The 21357-nt window shown below is 36.6% G+C and overlaps 2 protein-coding genes, 1 long non-coding RNA gene and 1 pseudogene across 3 annotated transcripts; 3 read left to right on the top strand and 1 right to left on the bottom strand.

Annotated features, from left to right (window-relative positions):
• The first annotated feature begins 842 nt into the window (after nt 1–842).
• LOC118488988 lies at nt 843–7297 on the top strand. The gene is made up of 3 exons (XR_004885567.1): nt 843–1064; nt 1142–2253; nt 7210–7297. It is a non-coding gene; the product is annotated as an uncharacterized LOC118488988 (long non-coding RNA).
• Nucleotides 5134–6673, bottom strand: LOC110925379 (retrovirus-related Pol polyprotein from transposon RE1). Its single transcript, XM_022169336.2, has 2 exons — nt 5688–6673; nt 5134–5430 (listed from the first exon to the last, which is right to left on the bottom strand). Exons 1-2 carry the CDS (start codon nt 6616–6618, stop codon nt 5390–5392), a joined length of 972 nt encoding a protein of 323 aa, XP_022025028.1. The 5' UTR covers nt 6619–6673; the 3' UTR covers nt 5134–5389.
• A 2691-nt stretch (nt 7298–9988) lies between the features above and the next one.
• On the top strand, nt 9989–15195 carry LOC110920909 (annotated as a pseudogene).
• A 4082-nt stretch (nt 15196–19277) lies between these two features.
• LOC110920908 lies at nt 19278–21317 on the top strand. Its single transcript, XM_022165145.2, has 4 exons — nt 19278–19495; nt 20160–20216; nt 20343–20484; nt 20547–21317. The coding sequence occupies exons 1-4, from the start codon at nt 19438–19440 to the stop codon at nt 21157–21159; spliced, it is 870 nt and encodes a 289-aa protein (XP_022020837.1). The 5' UTR covers nt 19278–19437; the 3' UTR covers nt 21160–21317.
• The last annotated feature ends 40 nt before the right edge of the window (nt 21318–21357 follow it).

Raw genomic sequence — 21357 nt, 5'->3', positions numbered from 1 at the left:
AAAAAAATGTGCCCTTATATCTTAACGATAAACAAGGCATTTACGAAAATGACAAAATCGTATTATTCGATAAACAATGTGTAACATCCTCCAAAAACGGATCTCCGATACCCATCCGTTTTGAAAACCGGATCCTAAATGAACTTTTTTTTATTTATATTAGATGTCGCGTATTTAGAAACTACTATAACTAGTTTTTTCGAGTTTAAAATATTAATTTTATGAATGAAACTTGTTAGTCCCGTTTATAATTACAAAAGAAATAACTAACCTAGTTATAAATTTTAGATTAAACTAATTCCTAATTGAATGGACTGATTTGGTAATTCTTTAGAACTTTTAAGTGCAGGGACCAGTTGTGCAATCATTGGAAACTGTTAAATGAAACTCAATAAAAAAGAAGTGAACCAAGGGACTCGAACCCGGGTATCACCGGTCCCAAAGGAGTAACCAAAACACGCGCACCACTGCACCAAAGATCATTTTATGTATATTGTTTGATTCGATTTCTATTTATTAACATATATATATATATATTAGTTTAAGAAAAAACACGTGCCCCTCCAAATCACGGGCTCTGTGCGGAAGTCCTCCCCGCACACCCTTATAGCCGCCCTTGTATATCTATATCTATCTATATCTATATCTATACTATATATAATGCATATCCAAAGGGTAGTTTTGGTCATTTGCAACTTTTTTCAACATGTACAACCCATGATGCTTATTGTACAACACATTAAAGCTAAATCTCATAAAAACACATATCTGGATCATTTTGGCTCCATATTTTGGTACTTTTGAATTTTGAAATTCACATTATCACACCCATTTCTCTCACATTGAAATTCACATCCCGCTCACATTTTTCTCTCACTATTCTTTCCTCTTGTTAAAGAGAACCCCTAAATTGAAAAATTTGTTTGTCTTGAAGATTTTCGTTCTGAAATCGTTGTTAGAGGGCTACAATCGAATGGAGAAGACACTCAGAGGTCTAGGTTTTATCATAATCGAAAAAAGGGTGAAGTGATGTGAAGAACTGGGTTTCGATCCGAGTTTCAAAGGTAAGTTTTCAAGTTTTTTTGCTTGTCATATCTATTATATTATTGAAGCCCTAATTCACGACTGGCGTTTGTTACAGGTTCTGTTCCTAATTTTAGTTAGGGTTTATAATAATCTTGTTCCAGATTTATGATTTATTGAGTGCTTTCCAATGTAAGCAAACTGAAGATACAACAACCAAGCTTGATCTGGACGGGCTTGTTGTTATTGGTGAAGATGATTCAACACAAATACATTCCTTCTTACTGAATATTGTAGCTAATTTATTTATCTTAATGAACTTCAATACTTGTTGATTATTTTTCTTCTCTGTGTTTAGATTTTTTTAATATATACCCTACAAGAGTAAGAATTTGAAGTCTCGAGCCATTGATGCCGAAAGAGCATTAATGGGGACTGAAATGTAAATTAAGAAGCACTTACAAATTTTGGCTTTGATACTGCCTATAAGGTAATTTCTTTTATGTCCTTCATTTTCATGTCATTGTTATATACTAATGCTTCATATTTTGAGTTACAAGTATTAATGAAGTTGACATGTGCGGATCTTTGTTGAAAAGATGGGAAATGTTATGATAGATGCCCGATCAATAGGAAAATATTCATTGTAAGCTTATTAGCATTTTACATTCATTCATATGCTTACGGGTCTGAACCGTGATTGAGTTTTCAACCATTTAACTAAAAGGGAAAGCCATGGACTTAGTAGCTTTGTTTGTTTGATGGTTCATCTGGTAGTTGATGTAAGAATCCATGGACTTCATGCTTCTGATTTATTGATGCCTTAAGTGTTTTGTGTAACTGGATTGTTCCTTGTTTAGCCAATAATGTTAATTTCATCCTGGTTATAAAATAAGAAGTTGATGACATATGTGTTCATGGAAATGAGAATTTTCATGCTGAAGAAGACATTACAATGAACGGCGGCGGCGACAGAAGGGCGGTGATTGGCAGTGGTGTTGAGCTCCAGTAACAGCGGCGATCTCAGGTAAGTATGGTTCTCTAGAAACGACTTCATCTCAATTGAGACTGCATTTTTATCATCGATGTCTGCAGCCTTCTCATTTTCTCTTTTGTTTTGTTTACAGGTTGAAGAGTAAAAACTTGCATTAGATGGAATTGTATGTGAAAACATTTGCTATAAGATTGCTCCATCTATATATTGTCATTGGGTTTGTCTTTTATTTAGAGGTTCTGTGAGAACTCAATCACTTAACTTTATTCATCATAATAAGATACAATATATAGGCCTACAATACAAAGAGTACATGGAAACTAAATATTACATAATCAATTACAATATTTGTGTAGATAATCTCGGACATAATTTCGTAAATCATTTACTGATTTACGTTAGCTATTACCCCCCGTCAATCGAACAGGTGGGGGACCAACACGAAGTAATCCCCGAAATTTTTCAAATAGAGGACGAGAAAGACTTTTCGTGAAAATGTCCGCAACCTGGAGATTGGATGGAACAAACTTTGTATGTAGGTGCCCGGAGGAGACGAGTTCTCGAACGAAATGATAATCAATATCAATGTGCTTGGCACGCTTATGGGAAACCGGATTTTGGCTGAGGAAAATAGCGCTTTTGTTGTCACAGAGTAGAGTAGGACAAGCCATGGGAAGCGCATGCAGCTCACGAAGAAGATGAGTGAGCCAAATGATTTCAGCTGCGGTATTTGCCATAGCACGATACTCAGACTCACAACTAGACCTGGAGACTGTGGGCTGTTTCTTTGCACTCCAAGACACAAGATTGCCGCCTAAGTAAATGGAGTATCCATAAGTAGATCGCCTTGTTTCTATGCAACGGGCCCAGTCAGCGTCAGAATAGCCAACTAAAGTAGTAGTAGCAGGTTTGGAGAAAGTCAATCCAAAAGTAATTGTGCCCTTGACATAGCGAAGAATTCGCTTGACTGACTGAAAATGCGAAATTGTTGGAGCTTGTAGATGTTGACTGGCCTGGTTTACTGCATATGAGAGATCAGGTCTGGTGATAGTAAGATATTGAAGTGCCCCGACGAGTGACCGGTAAATAGTGGGGTCATGAAAGGGAACACCTTTGCTGATAAAGGTGTCCGTTGTTGCAAGCGGGGTTGCAACAGGTTTAGCATCCAGAAGACCGGCACGCGCAAGTATGTCATGAGCATACTTAGCCTGACTGATAAAGATCCCTGTGTCAGAATGAGAAACTTCGAGCCCCAAAAAATAACCAAGCGGACCTAGATCTTTAACAGAGAACTCCTTGTGCAAACGAGTAACAAATGTTTGTATGAGAGAAGAGTCACTACCGGTGAGGATAATATCATCAACGTAAACAAGGAGGTAGATAATCGCAGTCCCTTTCTTAAAGACAAAAAGAGATGTATCGGCTTGGCTGCAAACGAAACCATTTGAAATCAAGAAGCTGCTGAGACGCTGAAACCAAGCGCGAGGTGCTTGTTTTAGACCATAAAGAGCTTTCTGTAGGCGACAGACATGATTCGGAAAACGAGAATCCACAAACCCAGTAGGTTGTTCCATATACACGGTCTCGGTCAGATTTCCATTCAGAAAGGCATTTCGAACATCCAACTGCCTTAATGGCCAACCATAAATAGTGGCAAGAGCAAGAACAACCCGCACAGTAGAGGCTTTAACTACTGGACTGAAAGTGTGAGAAAAATCAAGTCCTGGAACTTGAGTGAACCCTTGCGCTACCAATCGAGCCTTATATCGATCAATGGAACCATCGGCTTTAAATTTTGTCCGGAAAATCCACTTTGAACCAACAATGTTTGCATTGGAAGGTCGAGGAACTAGAACCCAAGTTTTATTTTTGTGTAAAGCATCCAGCTCTTCCTCCATAGCACGAACCCATTTAGAGTGCTTCGCTGCGGATTTATAACCACGTGGGTCATGAGCTGCAAGAAGCGCATGATGTAAAGCACCTGAAAATAAACACAAGTTAGCAAAATATTTAGGTTTGAAGATGCCGTTTTTGGATCGAGTTCTCATAGTATGTGATGGCATCGGCGGCACAGGAGGTCCCGGAGCAAAGCTAGGTTCAGGTGTAGGCTGAGGTGGTTTAGGTTCTGGTGGATTTTGGGAAGAGGACGGTGGTGTAGGGGATTGGGCCGAAGATAATGGGTTGTGGGAAGCTATTGGTGGGTGTGTGGTATGAGTTGAGGGAACGGAACCGGTAAAAGTGGAGTCGACCGAACAAAGGGGACAAGGATCAGAATTGGGCTGAGAGGTAGCAGTGGGTTGGACAGGAGCCAAAGGAGAATGATGTATGATGGGCGGCTGATTTGGTAGTGGAATGGAGGGTAAGGTCTCATCAAAGTTCGAGAAAACTAATGTAGCTTCATCAACAGGTTTGATAGAGCCACTAAAAGGATAAGCGTCTTCGTCAAATTGAGCATGGCGGGTTATGTAAACCTTATTTGACCGAGGGTCAAGACAACGATATGCTTTATATTTAGCATCATAACCTACAAAAATACATTCGGAACTTCTAGGTGATAATTTATGTTTGGCATAATCCCGTAGATACGGGAAGACACGACACCCGAAGACACGAAAGGTGGAGTAGGTTGGGGTATGGCCGAATAGAAGTTCGAAGGGGGATTTAAAATCCAGTAGGGTCGTAGGAAGACGGTTGATGATGAAGGTTGCCGATGCAAAGGCATCGGTCCATAAGTTGGCGGGGGCATGGGAATTGAAAAGCATGGCAAGACCTGTTTCTGTAATGTGTCTATGTTTTCGCTCGGCTCGACCATTTTGTTCAGGCGTGTGCGGGCAGGAGAGTCGATGATGGATGCCATGATCATGGAAAAACTTCTGAACTCTGTGGTTTGTGAATTCAGTTCCACCATCACTCTGAAAGGTTTTGATTTTTCTAGACAATTGATTTTGGACAAAAGGTGCGAAAATTAACAAGGCATCATAAAATTCAGATTTTTGCTTTAGCGGATAAAACCAAGTAAAGCGAGAAAAATCATCAATAAATATAGCATAATAACGATAGCCATATGATGAAGCAACAGGAGAAGGACCCCAAAGATCACAATGTATTAAATCCAAAGCATGCTCAGAACGTTTATTATTCAAACCAAAAGGCAAACGATGTGATTTTGATAATTGACAAGGAGAACAAATATTCGGTTTTGGCAATAAAGACGTAACAAATAAGGAACCATGTCTATGTAATCTAGAAATAGTATCAAAAGAAACATGTCCTAAACGTTCATGCCAACGTTCAAAAGATGCTTTGAGATGATGATTTGAATAGGAAGCAACAAACGCATGATTTCCCTCCCGAAGAACATATAGCCCATTCTCACAAGTCCCTTTTGCTAGGATTTCCTTGGTCTTTCGATCCTGAATGTGAAAAAAGTTGTTAGAAAAAAGAACATCAACGGGAGAATCATTGGTTAGGCGACTAATGGAAAGAAGACGTTTAGTGAGATGTGGAACAACAAGAACATTTTTTAGAGAAATATGTTTGTTAAGGGAAGTTGTGCCGACATTGGTTACGGGTAAGGTTTGACCATTTCCAAACCGAACAAAATCATTTGGTTTTGCGGAATGAGCATTGGTAAGATCTTGGACAGAGGGAGTCATATGAGCCGACGCACCTGTGTCACCGGTCCAATCTGGGTATTCCTCAGTCATATGACACTGAGCTTGAAAAGCCTGGGCCAAGTTTGCATCAAGAGGAGCGGCTTGGTTAGCAAAGGAAGCCAAATTTGGACACGTATTTGCATAGTGACCATCTTTCCTGCATAATTGACAATGAGAGGGTCGCTTGCCACGGCCACGACCAGAGTTTCGACCACGGCCACGACCCCGATTAGTATAAGAGGATCCTGAAGAGGAACGAGATGTGTTACCAGAACGGGACTGCTGAGCAACAAAGGCAGCCTGAGGAGTATTCTGACTGTGAAGGGATGTCATAAAGGTTTCTTGATTTTCTGCTTTCCCAAGCAATTCACGAAAGGATGAAGTGCCTAAGGCACGGTGGGTTGTGGAAAAGTGTTCAAAAGTGGTTCCAAGACCACATAAAAACCAATGACATTTATCAGTTTCATCGACCGGGTGACCTATTGCAGCAAGTTGGTCACATATGGTTTTAAATTTTCGGCCAAACTCAGCAACAGAGGAAGAACCTTTTTGTAGCATACGCAGATTATCACGTAAGATATGCATACGGTCAGTGGAGCGATGACTATACGCTGTTTCCAAAGCAAGCCAAATCTGACGAGCATTAGAGATGCCAATAATTTCGGACATGGCTTCCTCGGAGAGAGAGGACTGAAGAAGGAGACATACCGATTGATCCTTGGTTAACCATTCAGTACGAGCAGGGTTTGGGACAGGTTTATCGGCCTCAAGAACAGTTTCGGGTGGTATGGAAGTGGTGCCATCAACATGTCCAATCAACTTCTGAAGAGTAAGAACGAGAGAGACTTGCTGGGACCATGCTAGGTAGTTTGTGGAGTTTAGTTTGAGAGGTATGAAGTGAAGGAGGGAATGGAGAGGAGTTTCGGTGGTATTGGATGTGGCCATGGAATTATTTATTTATTTTTTTTTATAAGGATTGGGGCAGATATAGTTTCGGCAGATACCAAAACACAGACAAAAAAAAAATTATGTGGCAAGTACGATCGAAGGAAAAAAAAAGAAAAAGGTTAACACAAACAAAAAGAAATTGTTGTGTGATTTGGTCAAAAGAAGCTAGTGGGTTCGGTGGTCAAAAAAGAAAATTAAGCAAAGAATATTGTGGAGAAAGTGTAGTGACTAGTGAGGGAAAAGAGACAAAGTGGTGGTGGGGTTGGCAGCAAATAAAGAAAGAAGAAGCAAATTGGCAAAGTGACGGTGTGACGGTGGGTTATAAAGAAAGAAGAAAGATGAGTGGCGGCAGTAGGGTAGAGCCGAGAAGAAAAGAAGGAAAACAAAGGAGGAGGGATCGCCCGTTTAGGCTGATACCATGTGAGAACTCAATCACTTAACTTTATTCATCATAATAAGATACAATATATAGGCCTACAATACAAAGAGTACATGGAAACTAAATATTACATAATCAATTACAATATTTGTGTAGATAATCTCGGACATAATTTCGTAAATCATTTACTGATTTACGTTAGCTATTAGGTTCACATTTCTGGAAGGAGTATATGTTAGTCACACGGGTGCTATGTTGGATGTTATTTTGGCTAAAGAAGAGAATAAAGAAACATCAGGTATGGTCAAAACTGAAAAGGTTAATGTATTTGCTGCAGTTGTATTTGCCCCTGTTTTCAATCTAGAAGAAAAGATACAAAAGACATGGTTCTTGTTAAGGAGTCAAATTCATGTTAGTATAATTGTGATGTTTTGAATTATAACGCACTCTATTTTCCCCATGAAAATGTTAAGAGTTTTGAAAATTGTAAGGTACATATAGTTTCGTGCTAATTGTTTTGTGTTTTCTTTCGGCTGACCAAGAAATTCACATGCTTCAACCAGAATGAATGAGCTGCTCAAGCCCGATTTGACTTAGCTCCGTCAGCAGAAATGCTTTTCGTATTTGGAAAGGGATAGGATTGTTTTTGGTTCATTTGAGGCAAGTTGCAATGTCTACTAAAAATTTTTCACCATCAATGAAGTTGGGTGAAGGAGGATTCAGGACCATTTATAAAGCTCAACCACAAGATGGTTAAATGGTCACCATTAAATGAGCAAGAAAGGTATCGTTTGCACATATATTTGAACTCTAGGTTATCCCGAGCATGACTCGTGAAAATGCAACCCACACTCACATCAGTATTAATGAAAGTTCGTTTGCTTCTTGGCTTACCTTCTAAAATAAAATTACTCAACTGCCCTCGCACTTGTCATGTACAAACTTTTATGACATCAATTTGGAAACGGGTCATTAGTAACCAAAAGAGAATAATCTCCCAAAATCATCTTCTAAAAACTAGAATATGTTCTGGGTCAATTGGAATAGATGCAATTACCTTGTTTCTTCGGCATTTTTGGTATATAGAGTTAGAGTGCATCTGACCCCTTCTTTCTTATGGCATAAATACATCTGCAATTTTTATAGGTTTTTTTTTTATTATTTACCTTTAGATTCTAATTAACAGCTAAGGTGAAGTCTATTTATATAGTATAAGATTAGGCAAGATGCTTTTTTTAGCTATAAAGGATTCTAATTACATGCTTTTTTCAGCTGCTACTTTTGAAGGAAAGTAAAAAAGTCAGCACTTTAAGCAAGAGATTAATCTTTCTACCTTCAACACTCCACCCTTTCCTTTTCAAATTTAATTGAAAAGTAGGATTATAATTAGATTTTTTTTAGGTAAATTTTTTTTTGAACGGCGAAGATTCTATGATTTATAGAACAAGGGCCAGCAAGCTGTAAAACCCAAAAGTACAAGAAACAGAACAATTAAAGAAAAACGAAAACAAAAACGAAAAGTACCATTACATAACTATGTCTCTAATATTGAAATCCTTCCACCTTTCCCATACTAAATCCTTTAATTTTGCTCTTTCCTTGATCCACAAAAACGTCATCTCTTTTATTGTGTCTACCGTGTTCGTTACCGACTCTTTTCGTTCATTGAATTCCACCTCATTCCTAGATTTCCAGATTTGCCACATTGTCGTCATAGCTATAGCCATAATTAGTTGCTTCCAACTCTTCGACCCATTGTACATGCTTATACTGTCAAAAATCTCTTCACATGAATTGAAACCTTCTTGATATGGCAATTTTAACCATACCATGACATTCCACCAAGTTGCACGTGCCATCAAACAATTTATCAAAAGGTGTTCGGTCGATTCTTCCTCCGTTCCACATCTCGAGCACAACTGATCCTCTATTGCTATGCCTCTTCGTAACAGTTCCGTTTTCACCGGAATACGGCCTTGTGTTGCTCTCCAGACAAAAAGATTTACCTTCGGTGGCACCCATTTGTTCCAAAACTTCCATGGTTTATCATTTATTTCCAATGATTTTTTGCTAATTTCATCCCTTAGTAAAGCTACTGTTAACTCATCGTTTTGTCTTGACTTCCATCTCCAAACATCTTCACCGTTCTTAATTTTCTGTTCCTTTAAAATTCCTTTCAGCTCATCATATTTGCCTGGTTATTTGTTGTTCGTGTGTGAAGTTATTTATACAAATATTCTCTGAACCATATTAACCCAAACTTCTATAATTATTTTTGGAAATTGTCATTAGATTTAATTAATATTGAATTTGGTTTGTCACAGTGTGTTTTTTTTCTTAGGGGCTGTTTGGTAGCCTCTTAATGACCATTCAGATGCTACCTCTTAATGGTTTAAAACCTCTGAATGAATAAGATGTAACCTCAAGTCTGAATGGTTAAGAGGTAACCTCTGAATGGTAAATCATCAAATGTCACATTCTTCTACTTTCTCATTGGTAAAATTCTTAATTGTTCCATTAAAGAGGTAGCCTCTTAACGACCATTCAGAGGCTACCAAACAGCCCCTAAGACCCGTAGCCTTACTAAGGGGCTGTTTGGTAGCCTCTGAATGGTCGTTAAGAGGCTACCTCTTAATGGAACAATTAAGAATTTTACCAATGAGAAAGTAGAAGAATGTGACATGATGATTTACCATTCAGAGGTTACCTCTTAACCATTCAGACTTGAGGTTACATCTTATTCATTCAGAGGTTTTAAACCATTAAGAGGTAGCATCTGAATGGTCATTAAGAGGCTACCAAACAGCCCCTTACTATTACATATAAATTCATGATCATTACCAAAAATGTGTAGTTAGTATAAATTTAATTATTGGATATTTATTATTTATTTAAGATAAGATAGATAAATCATGTATAAAGTAATGCATAGTACCTGCAGAATGTACAAGTGTTTAAAGCACCAGAAATAAAAATTATACCTGTTCACCCAAACAAAACACGCGGACACCAACGAACTAGGGTTTCTCTCATTTTGTCCGCCTCTCATTCATTCATATAGAGGGTTTATTTCTCTTCAGGTCTTTCACCAGACAGACGGCGATGTATTTTCTGGCACAAGATCGACTCGACTTCTCGGTACCGTCTTTCGGCAATTTTTGTTTGTTATTTGACTTAGATCTGTGAAATTTTAGGGTTTCTTTCTCCAGCAGATCTACTGGGTTCAACTTGTTGTTTTTAACCATATCGGCATTTTTGTTTGTTATTTGACATGGATCTGTGTCAGATTTGTGTTGTGTTCTTCAAATATAGTGTGAAATAGTTTCAAATATGTGTTGTGTTCTTCAACGATATGTACCTGTGAAATAGATTCAGATCTGTTACTTTTTTCTAGCAGATCTGTTATAATACTTTCAGATCTGTACAGTTTTAGTTAAATGCTATTACGTTTAAAAAGATGAAAGTCATAAATCTGGGTGGGTCTGGTGAAAGAGTATTTGACATGAATCTGTGAAATAGATAGCAATATGTATTTTATTTCTGCAATCTTTGATGTAATTTCCGATAGTTTAATTTAGCGATTCTGTTGTGTGTGTGTTCTACTCATCGATTTGAATTTATTAGTTGATTTGATATGTTGTGTAAGATTAGTTGTTGATCTTTCATTGTTGTGTGTTGTGATTTTCGATTGTTGACCTTTGGTTGATGCTTGATTTTGTACGAAACCCTAGCTGGCAACTGAAAATTGTGCATATTATTATTGAATTAAATTGTTGTAAAGATATGTACAATTTACTTCTTCTGTTGAATCAATACTTTTGACTGTTAATGAAATATTATGGTTACACTTGTGGAAATTGTATGAGTTTGGAGGCACATTTATTGCTGTTTGATTGATTATTTTCTTGATGATTTTTCTTTAGGAACAGTAAAAAGCTATAAGAAATGAGTACGTTAGATGTTGTGAGAACGGAACTTGCTCTAGCTGTTTCGTATTTGAACAAAGCTGAAGCCCCGGACAAGATATGCAGAGAAATACAATACGGTTCAAAGTTCGTAAGTAATGGCGAGCCAGGCACTGCCCAAAATGTTGACAAGTCAACTAGCTTGGCTAGGAAAGTTTTCCGTCTTTTTAAGGTATCGTTTTTGTCAAAATAATCAAATTCTATGCATATAATGAATCTGATTTTTTTTAAAAGTTATCAAATTTTATGCAGTTTGTCAATGATTTGCTTGCTCTTATCAGTCCAACTGCTCCAAGAACTCCGCTTCCACTTGTTTTACTGGGGAAGGTAATCGTTTCTTCGATTAGTAAGTCAATTTTAGTTTTTCATTTTGACATTTTCTGATCAACAATGCTTTGTTTCAGTCGAAAAATGCTTTATTGTCGACTTTCTTGTTCCTTGACCAAATTGTTTGGCTCCATAGATCAGGCATCTACAAGGTGTGTGCATCATTTCTACCTGGATTTCACTAAATCACCTACAGTACGTAAAATGGTTTAACGCTTTGTATGTGTATCTTGAACGTGTTTGTTTTGTTAGAACAAAGAGCGTGCAGAAATAATTGGCAGGGTATCGCTCTTCTGCTGATAGGGCTCTTCAATATGCACTACTTTAGTTGAGGTACATAATCGATGGCTCCTGTGTTCAACATGTACACATTCTCGTTTATTGTCTTTTCTAATGGTTGATTATGTGATTTGTGTTGTTCAGATAGGAGAGCTTGGAAGGCTTTCAAACTCGGTGAAGAAATTGGATAAGGAGCTCAAGGGTACCGATAAATACAAGGTTTGTGTGCATCATCAACCCCTCGTGTTACAGGAGCTTTTGGATTCACCACCTCACTCATATCTTGTTATCAGGTACTTTTTGTTCCCACTGTGTTATTCTTTTTCTTCATTAATCACTTAGATTCAGCAAGGAGGATAGTGTAACGATATTTGATTTTGTTTTTGCAGCTGCTTCCCCCAGCACCCAAGTCAAAAACACCTTGAAGCAAATGATGCCAGTTGCTACACAATCTAGCTTTTAATGTCGTTAAATAAGCATCCAGATATATTGAAGTGCCGGCGGCTTGGACGCAAGTATGAAAGTTCTTAGGATTTTTATTCTTTTAGTTTATTTTTTTAAACTTATGTAATGTTTGGTTTTTTAATATTAATGAATTTATTTTTTTTTAACTTATGTAATGTTTGGTTTTTTAAAAAAGGTAGATAAATTTTAAAAAACAAAAATTAATATGGTGGGGTAGGATCATCCTCCATTTTCATTGTTTCTACCTTGGAGGGGCATCCTCCAAGGGAGGACCATCACCATACCGCATAGCCTTACTAATGTTTATTCCTCCATTTAATGTACAGGAAATGGGAGAAATTTGAGGTGTCATATAATGTAATGCTCTTTTAAAGGTAATAAAATGTAATAAAATTCATTGTGCCATGTTAGTTCATGTTAAGATTTCATGACCACAAAATGCCAATATTAGATAATCCAATATAGGCATTTTGACAATTTGACAATAATATGGTTTTTAACAATTGTATGGATGCATTAAGTTTTGGACTAAATGTGTTCTTTTTTGGCTCACCTTTACCCGATCCGCACAATTGTTCAAAACCATATTATTGTCAAAAGACCTTTATGTTTGTCATAACTCGTATCATATTTATTTTATTTCTGAACAGCCAATCTGGTCTTTTATCTACATATGACAGGTAGACTAAGGTCTAAGATGTGGAGTGAAAGTTGAGCTTGCCGACATAGATGAACCAAGCCGTTGCGAGTAATAACACCCACACCCCATTCTTTGTTCTTTTTCAGCCACGATGTATTGGATTTTTCTTTATTTAATACATATATTATAAGTGCTTGCAACAAGTGTGCCTTCCCGGTACTCAGGCCATGCTATGAGTACGAAAAAGAGAGATGGGAATCAAGCATGCTCTCAGTGCTTTTTGACGGAGGGGATGACGTACCAGGTGATCAATTAATGCCTTTGTTTAACACATAAAGCTTGCTTTGCTGATTTTATTTTATTTGGTTTTAGGATTTGATGTTTATTTTACTTTATTTATATCTTATTGTTAGGATGTTCGAGAGAGACCTAAAGAGAGCCCTGGAGGACTGTGGCAGTTTATTGGGCTAATGTCGCTCTGTCATCCGCCACGTCATGACAGTGCTGACACGGTTCAAAGGGGGTTTGAATCTTGGGGTAAATGTGAAAATGATTACAGGTGCTTTTGGTTTGCATTTTTTTGCATTCTTTTGAGGTTAAACATATTTCGTTGAACATTGTTATTTCGTTTGCTAGAAAATTAACAAGGATAGGCAGGCAACATACATAATGACAATATTCACAAATTGGTGTTCTGGTTTTAAATTGCCAAAAAGTCCATTTCAGTTTTGGTTTTGAAAGGGGTACTAGGTTTGACCTCAAAAGTTATTTATTGTAAAGAATAGCTAGCAATTACCGGGTCCATTTGGGTTAGTTTTATTTAGATTGAGCTATCTAAACGTACAGGGGTAAGCTGCCAAAAGTGCTAAAAGTAAACTGGTCATTCCGAACAAGTTTATACGGTAAGCGATCATCAAAATTTGAAAGAACCATGCGATTTATGTTTCAACTGTTACAGTTCATCGTGGCTAAGCTTTAACTGTTATATGATGTGCAGTGACCGCAATAGAATTTGATATTTCCTTTGTGAAGCCACTGGATGTCGATTTAGCAAAGACGTGTCTGTTTTGAGAAGTGAAAGATCTGGTTGATGATTGTGGCAGGGAGACCCATGCGTTTTGGTATAATCATACGCCTTTTGCATGTATTAGCTATGAATATTTTTAACTACTTTGGTTTCCGTTGATTATTAATTGCTGGCTTTTATAATCACAGGAGGACATTGCTGAAAAAGCAGCACCACCTAAACTTTAAGGTACTTGTAGAAACGGGTCGCAAACAGAAAATGATGGACATGCTTAAAACTGCCGCTTTTTCTTCAGATCCAGAGGCAGCAAAGAGAGGAAGGAAGGTGCATAGTCGCGATCCGACCTTTTGGGCCAGGCTAATCGGATTTGGCATGTCAAGTAAGTTACGTCCATAATCTTTTACATAAACTTTATATTGTATTTAAAAATCTAAAAGGATAGAAATGGTTTATGAATGTAGTGCTTTAATAATATCTGAATCTTATCATAACTGTACCTATGATTTCTTTGGCATGATAGTTTAGGTTATTTTTTTATAATACGAAACTTGTAGTTATTTGTTTTACAAAGGGTCATTGTTTGTCTATCATTATATTAAATTTGATTTCAAAATTTTTATTACTAAAACAATATAGAGAAGGTTTTTTTTTTTTTTTTATGAAAACAATTTAAACCAGTCAAGTATGACCAGTTAAATAGAGAAGCACTTTACAGCTGTGAAATATTACCCCTTTCAAATACCAAACGGTTTAGTTAGAATCCAACTTTAAGTTTCAATCCAACTTCCTTTTACCTGCAACTCTTGTCTTGTCAGAATAATAGATGTCAACCTTTTTCAGAAACCACTCCTCCTCTTGTCGTCAGAATCTTTTGTTTGTTTTACTGCTTGCTGTACGCATATGATTTTTTTACTACTAAAACCAGACTTGCTTTTACATACAGTAAAGCAAACACTGTTCACAGTTGTCTTTTTTTTTTGAACGGCACGGTTCACAGTTGTCTTGTCTGACAGGGAGGGAGGGAGCTCTATAAATTCGACATCAAGCTCTACTACACTCTACAAGAAGCACTCAACCGAGATGAATTATTAATTAAACCTTCAAATTGTAAGTTTTATCTCAGTTGAACTAAATAAATCCTACTTTTAAATCTTACATCAATTATTAAACCTTCAAAACATCAACCTAACAACTTCTTATTTACTTCGATTTCAGAATATCTGGGCCTTGCGTTGTTTCTCCGCTCTTCACATCAAGGTCTTACATTTTTACATCTCGCTCTTGCGTTGTTGTAAGTTTTCTCACATTTCATGGTTACTTTTGTAACTTTTAACTCTGGCTTTTTGCATCTGTATTGTTTAACTGTGGCTTTTTACATCTGTTAGTTTGTTTTAGTTTACATGTGTTGTAAAATAAATGTTCACTATACTTTACTTCTATGTTGAAGGTTAAAAAAGTTATTTTTTTTTTAATACAAGATACATACAATACACTCTCCTGCTCTTCAGTAAGATATGTTTGGTTTGTTTTTGACTGCTTTTGCATTTAAGGGACCTGACAAGAGTTGTGAATCCCTGATTAGTACATAAATTACTTGTTTTTTTTTTTTTTTTTTTTCATTTAGAGAGAAGTTGATAAATATTATATTTCCACTGATTTTGCATAAAAAAAGGACCTGAAAAATATCAAATATTGCCCAATCTCATCTGTAAAAATGGAACATGACTCAGGCATTCATTATACTCTGTATGATTTTATGATATCAAATGGTCTATATTTTTTTCAATGTTTTCATAACCGGACCGGACGACTTACTGGTTCAATGGTCGAACCGGTCGGATCGGTCGGGCCGGTTTAAGCACCGGATTATATTATATACATATCTATATATGTGTAGTAACTATAGACATATTTTCTATAAAAAGTATATAAAACCCAACAAAAATTATGTTATACTTTAATGTTTGATTATATTTTAAAATTGGTGATGTTCAAAAAATATAATTCCACGCATTGAAATAATTATATAAAGTACTGATTAATAATAAATATAAAATAAAACTTATAAATATTAAATAAAAAATTATCGATTCCAATTAAATTAATAATAATAATAAATGTGTTAAGTTACTTTTTCACTTTCATGTTTCCAATGTAAAGTTACTTTTTCAGTTTCATGTTTCCAATGTAACCACACCCATTTAAACCTAACAAGTACTCTATTTGCTTCTTTCTTCTTTGTCTTCTCTACCTGAGACCACAGACATTCATATTCACTTCAACAGTTTTTCAGAGACCACGCTCTTGTACCAGTATTGACTGGCGACGCAAATACTCTTCAGATCCAAGCCTTTGCCTCCGGTCCGGCCACCGTACCGAATCTCCGGTTCGACCTCCGGCCCGTGGTTCGGCCGGCCGGCCACCCTCAAAACGGCGCAAATACCCTTAGCCGGACCGCTCCCATCACCGAATCCCGGTCAAACCGGCCGGTCCGGTCCGGTCGTGAAAACATTGATTTTTATAGTGAAGTTTGATGTCAAAAGTAGAAGTGTCCGTGTCACCTTTTCAGATTTCCCTACCATAAGGGTTAATTTGGTTTTGTTTTATCTTTAACCGTTCATATAGGTTAAACAATATTTTTAACCGGCCAAACGGGTTAAACAAGTTGATAGAAGTATGAGGGATGTATTTTATCCACACAGTAGTTTTATCTCATAACCCAAAACATTTTTTACTCATTTAAATATTTTTAAATTAATAAGTTTGTTAAATATGATTATAAGTTTTATTTTTGAGTTAAATGATTTAGGAAGTTTTATAAGATTGATTACTTTCTGTAACAAATTATGTTGGGTTCTCTATCTTGAGAATCCATATTTTGTATCTGTTTTCACTTTTGATATACATGTTGTTCACTATAAATTTATAAAGGGAAAAAATGTTTTCTTTAATAAAGTTATTTAATTTATGATTTTGTAATATATATTTTTAAGTTCTCAGTTAACTGCAAAAACTTTGATGGGTTGATGCAGCAGCTAGCCAGCTACTACTACCTTTAGAAGTCTAGTACCAGTTAAACTTCGTGCTATTTTTTACAACATTTTTTATAAGTAACTTAAGGTCTGATGTTAAAATTATGCCCAAATAATGCTATTTAAGCCCATTACCCAACTTATAGGCCCATATTAAAAAACAATTCTGGGCTCACAACTTAAAAGCCACATTCTCAAAAATAAAGTTTACTCTCAAACCACATCCTATTGCAGTCGCTCCCTCTCAAGTACCTCTGTTCTTAATCTCTTTTATCAAATGCTTCATCCCAAGGCTTGATTTCATGAATACGCATCCAGAATCAAGATTGGAGGTACTTTACAAGTTAGTGACTTTCCAATTTTGGTTCGGTTCGATGTTCCAATGTAGTTGAATACGCGCTTCGAATTCAATCAAATCGATGTTCCGGGCATGATATAAAGAAAAATGTAAAAAATGGCCGAACCGAGATTCTCGGCGAGACGACCGATATAACATTTACAAAATATCGGCGATATATCGGTATATATCGCTGATAATATCGGGGCCGAGATTATTACCGAGATTTTAAACCGATATTCTTGTGGAGGTCCGATAACCGAGATATCGGTGATATATCACCGACATATTACCGAGATTAACTGCATAGATCGTAAACACACACTCCCTTTTTTTCATTGGAAATACGCTTACATATTGGAAAAGGGAAAACTACCACTAACCCATGTTCAAACTTCTAGAGAAATTAAAAACCCAAGCTACTACCTATTAAGCAAAGAAAACAACTAGCAAAGCTTGAAACAAACACAAAAAATTAAAATTAAAAGGAAATAACATTGCTGATTTAAAACATGGGAACGTGGGTATGCAAGGAATGCACATGTGTGTAGTTGCTAGGTCTCTGAGAGAGTTGACTGAATTAGGTTGACCATTGACCCACACTTACTCCATACGGGTCGGGTCCATACGAGTCTGTGGACATGCTTATGGTGCTCCAACCGGACCCGTTATATGTTGGCTATCAATGAGTTTGGGTCATAATGGGTTTGGGTAAGGATGGACCAATTTTAAGAATGGTTTATGAAGGGTTTGGGTGAAGCTAGGCCAAAAAGTTAATGAAAATAAAAATAAAAAAAATAATAATTTAACCTAGCAAAGAATAATAAGGCTGAATCAGAATGGGTCTGGGTCAAAAAGGGTCGGTTTGAAAAAAAAAAGGGTTATTTTGATTCGAAAAACCCGTCGATTCCTACCCGGTTCTACATTTATAAATAAAATCGGTTCTTACCCGGTTCCAACCCGGAACCGGTTCTAAAAAGGACAAAAAGGTAATTATTTGTTTTACTAGTTGTATTCATGCCTACTAGCTTCTTGCAGTAGCTATAATGACTTGTACCATGCTTAATGACTTGTACAACCCATCATGTCATGTATGCACTGTACTATAACTTAACTGGCCAACCTGTTATGTATGCACTCTACTATAACCTTTCATGTTTACAGCTGTAAACCCACTGAAACAAGTTTTCAATTAATTTATATTATATATGTATAGACGTCAAAAAGCATGTTTGACCAACATTTCCTTTATTTATCAAAATGCTTCGTCTCTTTGTTCATCTTTCCAGTTTGCTCAAAACTCAAAAGGATGGCTGTACTTGAGGTTTCTTAGTTTAAATCCTTCATCTCCTAAGTGATTGCTTGTTTGAGATGTGACTTATCGGGTCAGTTCGGTCTTTATCGGAATTTGTTTTTCCAGAATTCCGGTTTTTCCAGAATTTCGGTTCCGGTTACACTCGGTTCCACTCTACCCGAAACCGGTTCTTCTCTACCTGAAACCGGTTACACTCGGTTCTAGTTTTAATGCTGAAAACCCGGGTATGAACTGGAACCGGTTCTAACAAGAACCGGTTCCATTCACTCTCAATCAGGAACCGGGTACGGTTCGGAACCGGGTACGGTTCGGAACCGGGTACGGTTCGGAACCGGTTCCGGGTATAAAAAGAAACCGGATATGCCCATCTCTAGTTAACACTGTCACTCAACCCAAATATGATGGTACTAATTTTAGTGTAGATAACAATATTAATCAACAGCAATCTTATGATTATGGTGGAGGGTCATCTGATGGTCAACCAAAATAATAACATATAAGTTTGCTACATGATACTAATATATATAATATATATATAACATAATTAAGTATTTTTTGTGGGGGTGAGTTATATTTAAGGTCCGATGATCTGTTGTTGCTTTGATAAATGTGCATGATGAAATTGGTAGATTTGATGATTATATAATTAATTTGAGGTTGTTAATTAATGAAGCCACTTTGTGGATTTGACCTTATGATATCTGTTTTTGTGCGTTCAGCTTGTTTTTAACTCAATTGTGCTGATGCTACTGTTAACGATCGGTAATTGAGTAACATCTACTATTAAACAGAAGCAGGTCACCAAAAATACATCACAAATTATATAGCCAGTGCATACATTCAAATCCCCAAGCACTCTAACCGAAAGCTGCACCAATTTTCCATGATAGGTTCCGAGTTTTCGCCCGATTCTTTAACCACAAGCACCCAAATGTTTTCTGATCTTCGTAACCACATACGGTTTTAGCGTTTGGACCGGCCTCCTCACAACCTACAAACCTATGCCATGAAAGTGTGTGTGCGCGAGAGCTTCTTTTGTTACAAGATTCCATGGCTGTTCCATCTTCCATTCATTGTTGGTTGGAATCGGTGATCTCGGAAATTTTAGGTAAATTCTCATTCCCTTTATCCTAAATTTTAGTCACCCATACATATATTTTAAGTGAATCCATATAATAAATCAAATTTGGTTTGAGTTGGCAATGAGCTTTTGTTTTGGATATCTTTTTGTTTGCTTTTTTGAAAACTTGTTCTTTTAGAAACTGAACATGAAAACCTATTGGATTGGATGAACATGTATAAAATTCCAATTTCTAATCTCTAATCGAAAGGGTTATTTTAATATTATTAGTAAATTCATAGTTATAAAATATGAATACTTTATGCAATTTGTCCTAAATTTAGATTTCTAATACTGTATTGTTGGATATTTTTTAGGACTACTGTTGTGATTCCTTTTTATTCAAGTGTTAGCTAAGTTTTTTTATCCCTTAAATCTATATTAAATTGCACCTCCTAATAATAAATACTATATATAATATTTATGAAATAATAAGTAAATTATATACAAAATAATAATTATAATTAATATAAATTAACTATAGAATATTAAATGAGCCGAGTTCAAGCCTTCGTAAGTTAAACGAGCTCGAGCTTGGTGCTCGCCGCGACTCGTTTGCACATCACTTGAGTCCACTCTGACTTTCGCCCTTTGGTTCCATGTCATTGCCTTATTTTAATAGGATTTGATGCAACATCCTAATTTTCTGTAGGATACCGTGGTTTTCCCCTCACAAAAGATGATGGAATTCACGGTCTCATCGGAAGAGGTCAAAACATGTTAAACTCATAAATGCATACTCGTCAAACTCTGGTTCTCATCATCAACTCTGTTTATCATTATAATATCTCCTTTTTTAAGTTTTCATTTGTGTATCTTTTTGTAATTAAAACAGATTTATGTAGAAGTATGGGTGCTTGCATTTTTGAAGCTTCCAGCACAATTTCGACATTTCATTCTTCCATGTATACCAGGGATTACATTCAAGATGACGTTGTGGTCGTCATCAAAAAGATCTCCAACATGCATTTTGACCAGTAAGTGCTTAATGATTTTCGATTGTAAGGTTAAAGTTACTTAATATGCATTTGTTTTGCAGGGATTTAGAGGAAGGGGCTCTTAAAATATTATTTTTCATTAGCAAGAGCATGAAGGCCCCAAAACGGATTATTCAAATCTGGTTCCCCGAGGATGTACACCCACCGAAGTGGGCCATCGAAAGAATCGAAAAGCATGCAACAAAGAAGGGGTTTGAGAGCTTCATACCTGCGCAAGACTCAAGTTTAAGGTATGCCCCTTACAGGGGTAAACGCCTTTATTTTAGAAGAACGCTTAATAAAGATGATGAAGAAGATGACGCTAAAGCTAAAGCAACAAAGAAGGGGTTTGAGAGCTTCATACCTGCGCAAGACTCAAGTTTAAGGTATGCCCCTTACAGGGGTAAACGCCTTTATTTTAGAAGAACGCTTAATAAAGATGATGAAGAAGATGACGCTAAAGCTAAAGCAACAAAGAAGGGGTTTGAGAGCTTCATACCTGCGCAAGACTCAAGTTTAAGGTATGTCCCTTACAGGGGTAAACGCCTTTATTTTAGAAGAACGCTTAATAAAGATGATGAAGAAGATGACGCTAAAGCTAAAGCTAAAGCTAAAGCTACTGAATATGAAGTGCGTGATGATGATGAAGAAGATGACGCTACTAATGGTGCGTGAGTTGAGTGTGATGCTTGATTTCTGTATGGATGTATGGATCGAATGTGTTTCAGTGTAACTTTTTTACTTTGTACTATTTTCATGTTCAATGAAAGTGTGTCAAGTTAGATATAATTAAAAAAACATATTTTAGAAGCATCAATTCATTTTTTGCCTCTTTTGTCGTATGTGTCATGGGACAACACTTAGCATATAGAA

The sequence above is a fragment of the Helianthus annuus genome, chromosome 17, assembly GCF_002127325.2.
Source record: "Helianthus annuus cultivar XRQ/B chromosome 17, HanXRQr2.0-SUNRISE, whole genome shotgun sequence".
Taxonomy (NCBI): Eukaryota; Viridiplantae; Streptophyta; class Magnoliopsida; order Asterales; family Asteraceae; genus Helianthus; species Helianthus annuus.
The sequence above is the reverse complement of the archived record's forward strand: the minus strand, read 5'-3'. Positions and strand labels throughout refer to the sequence as shown.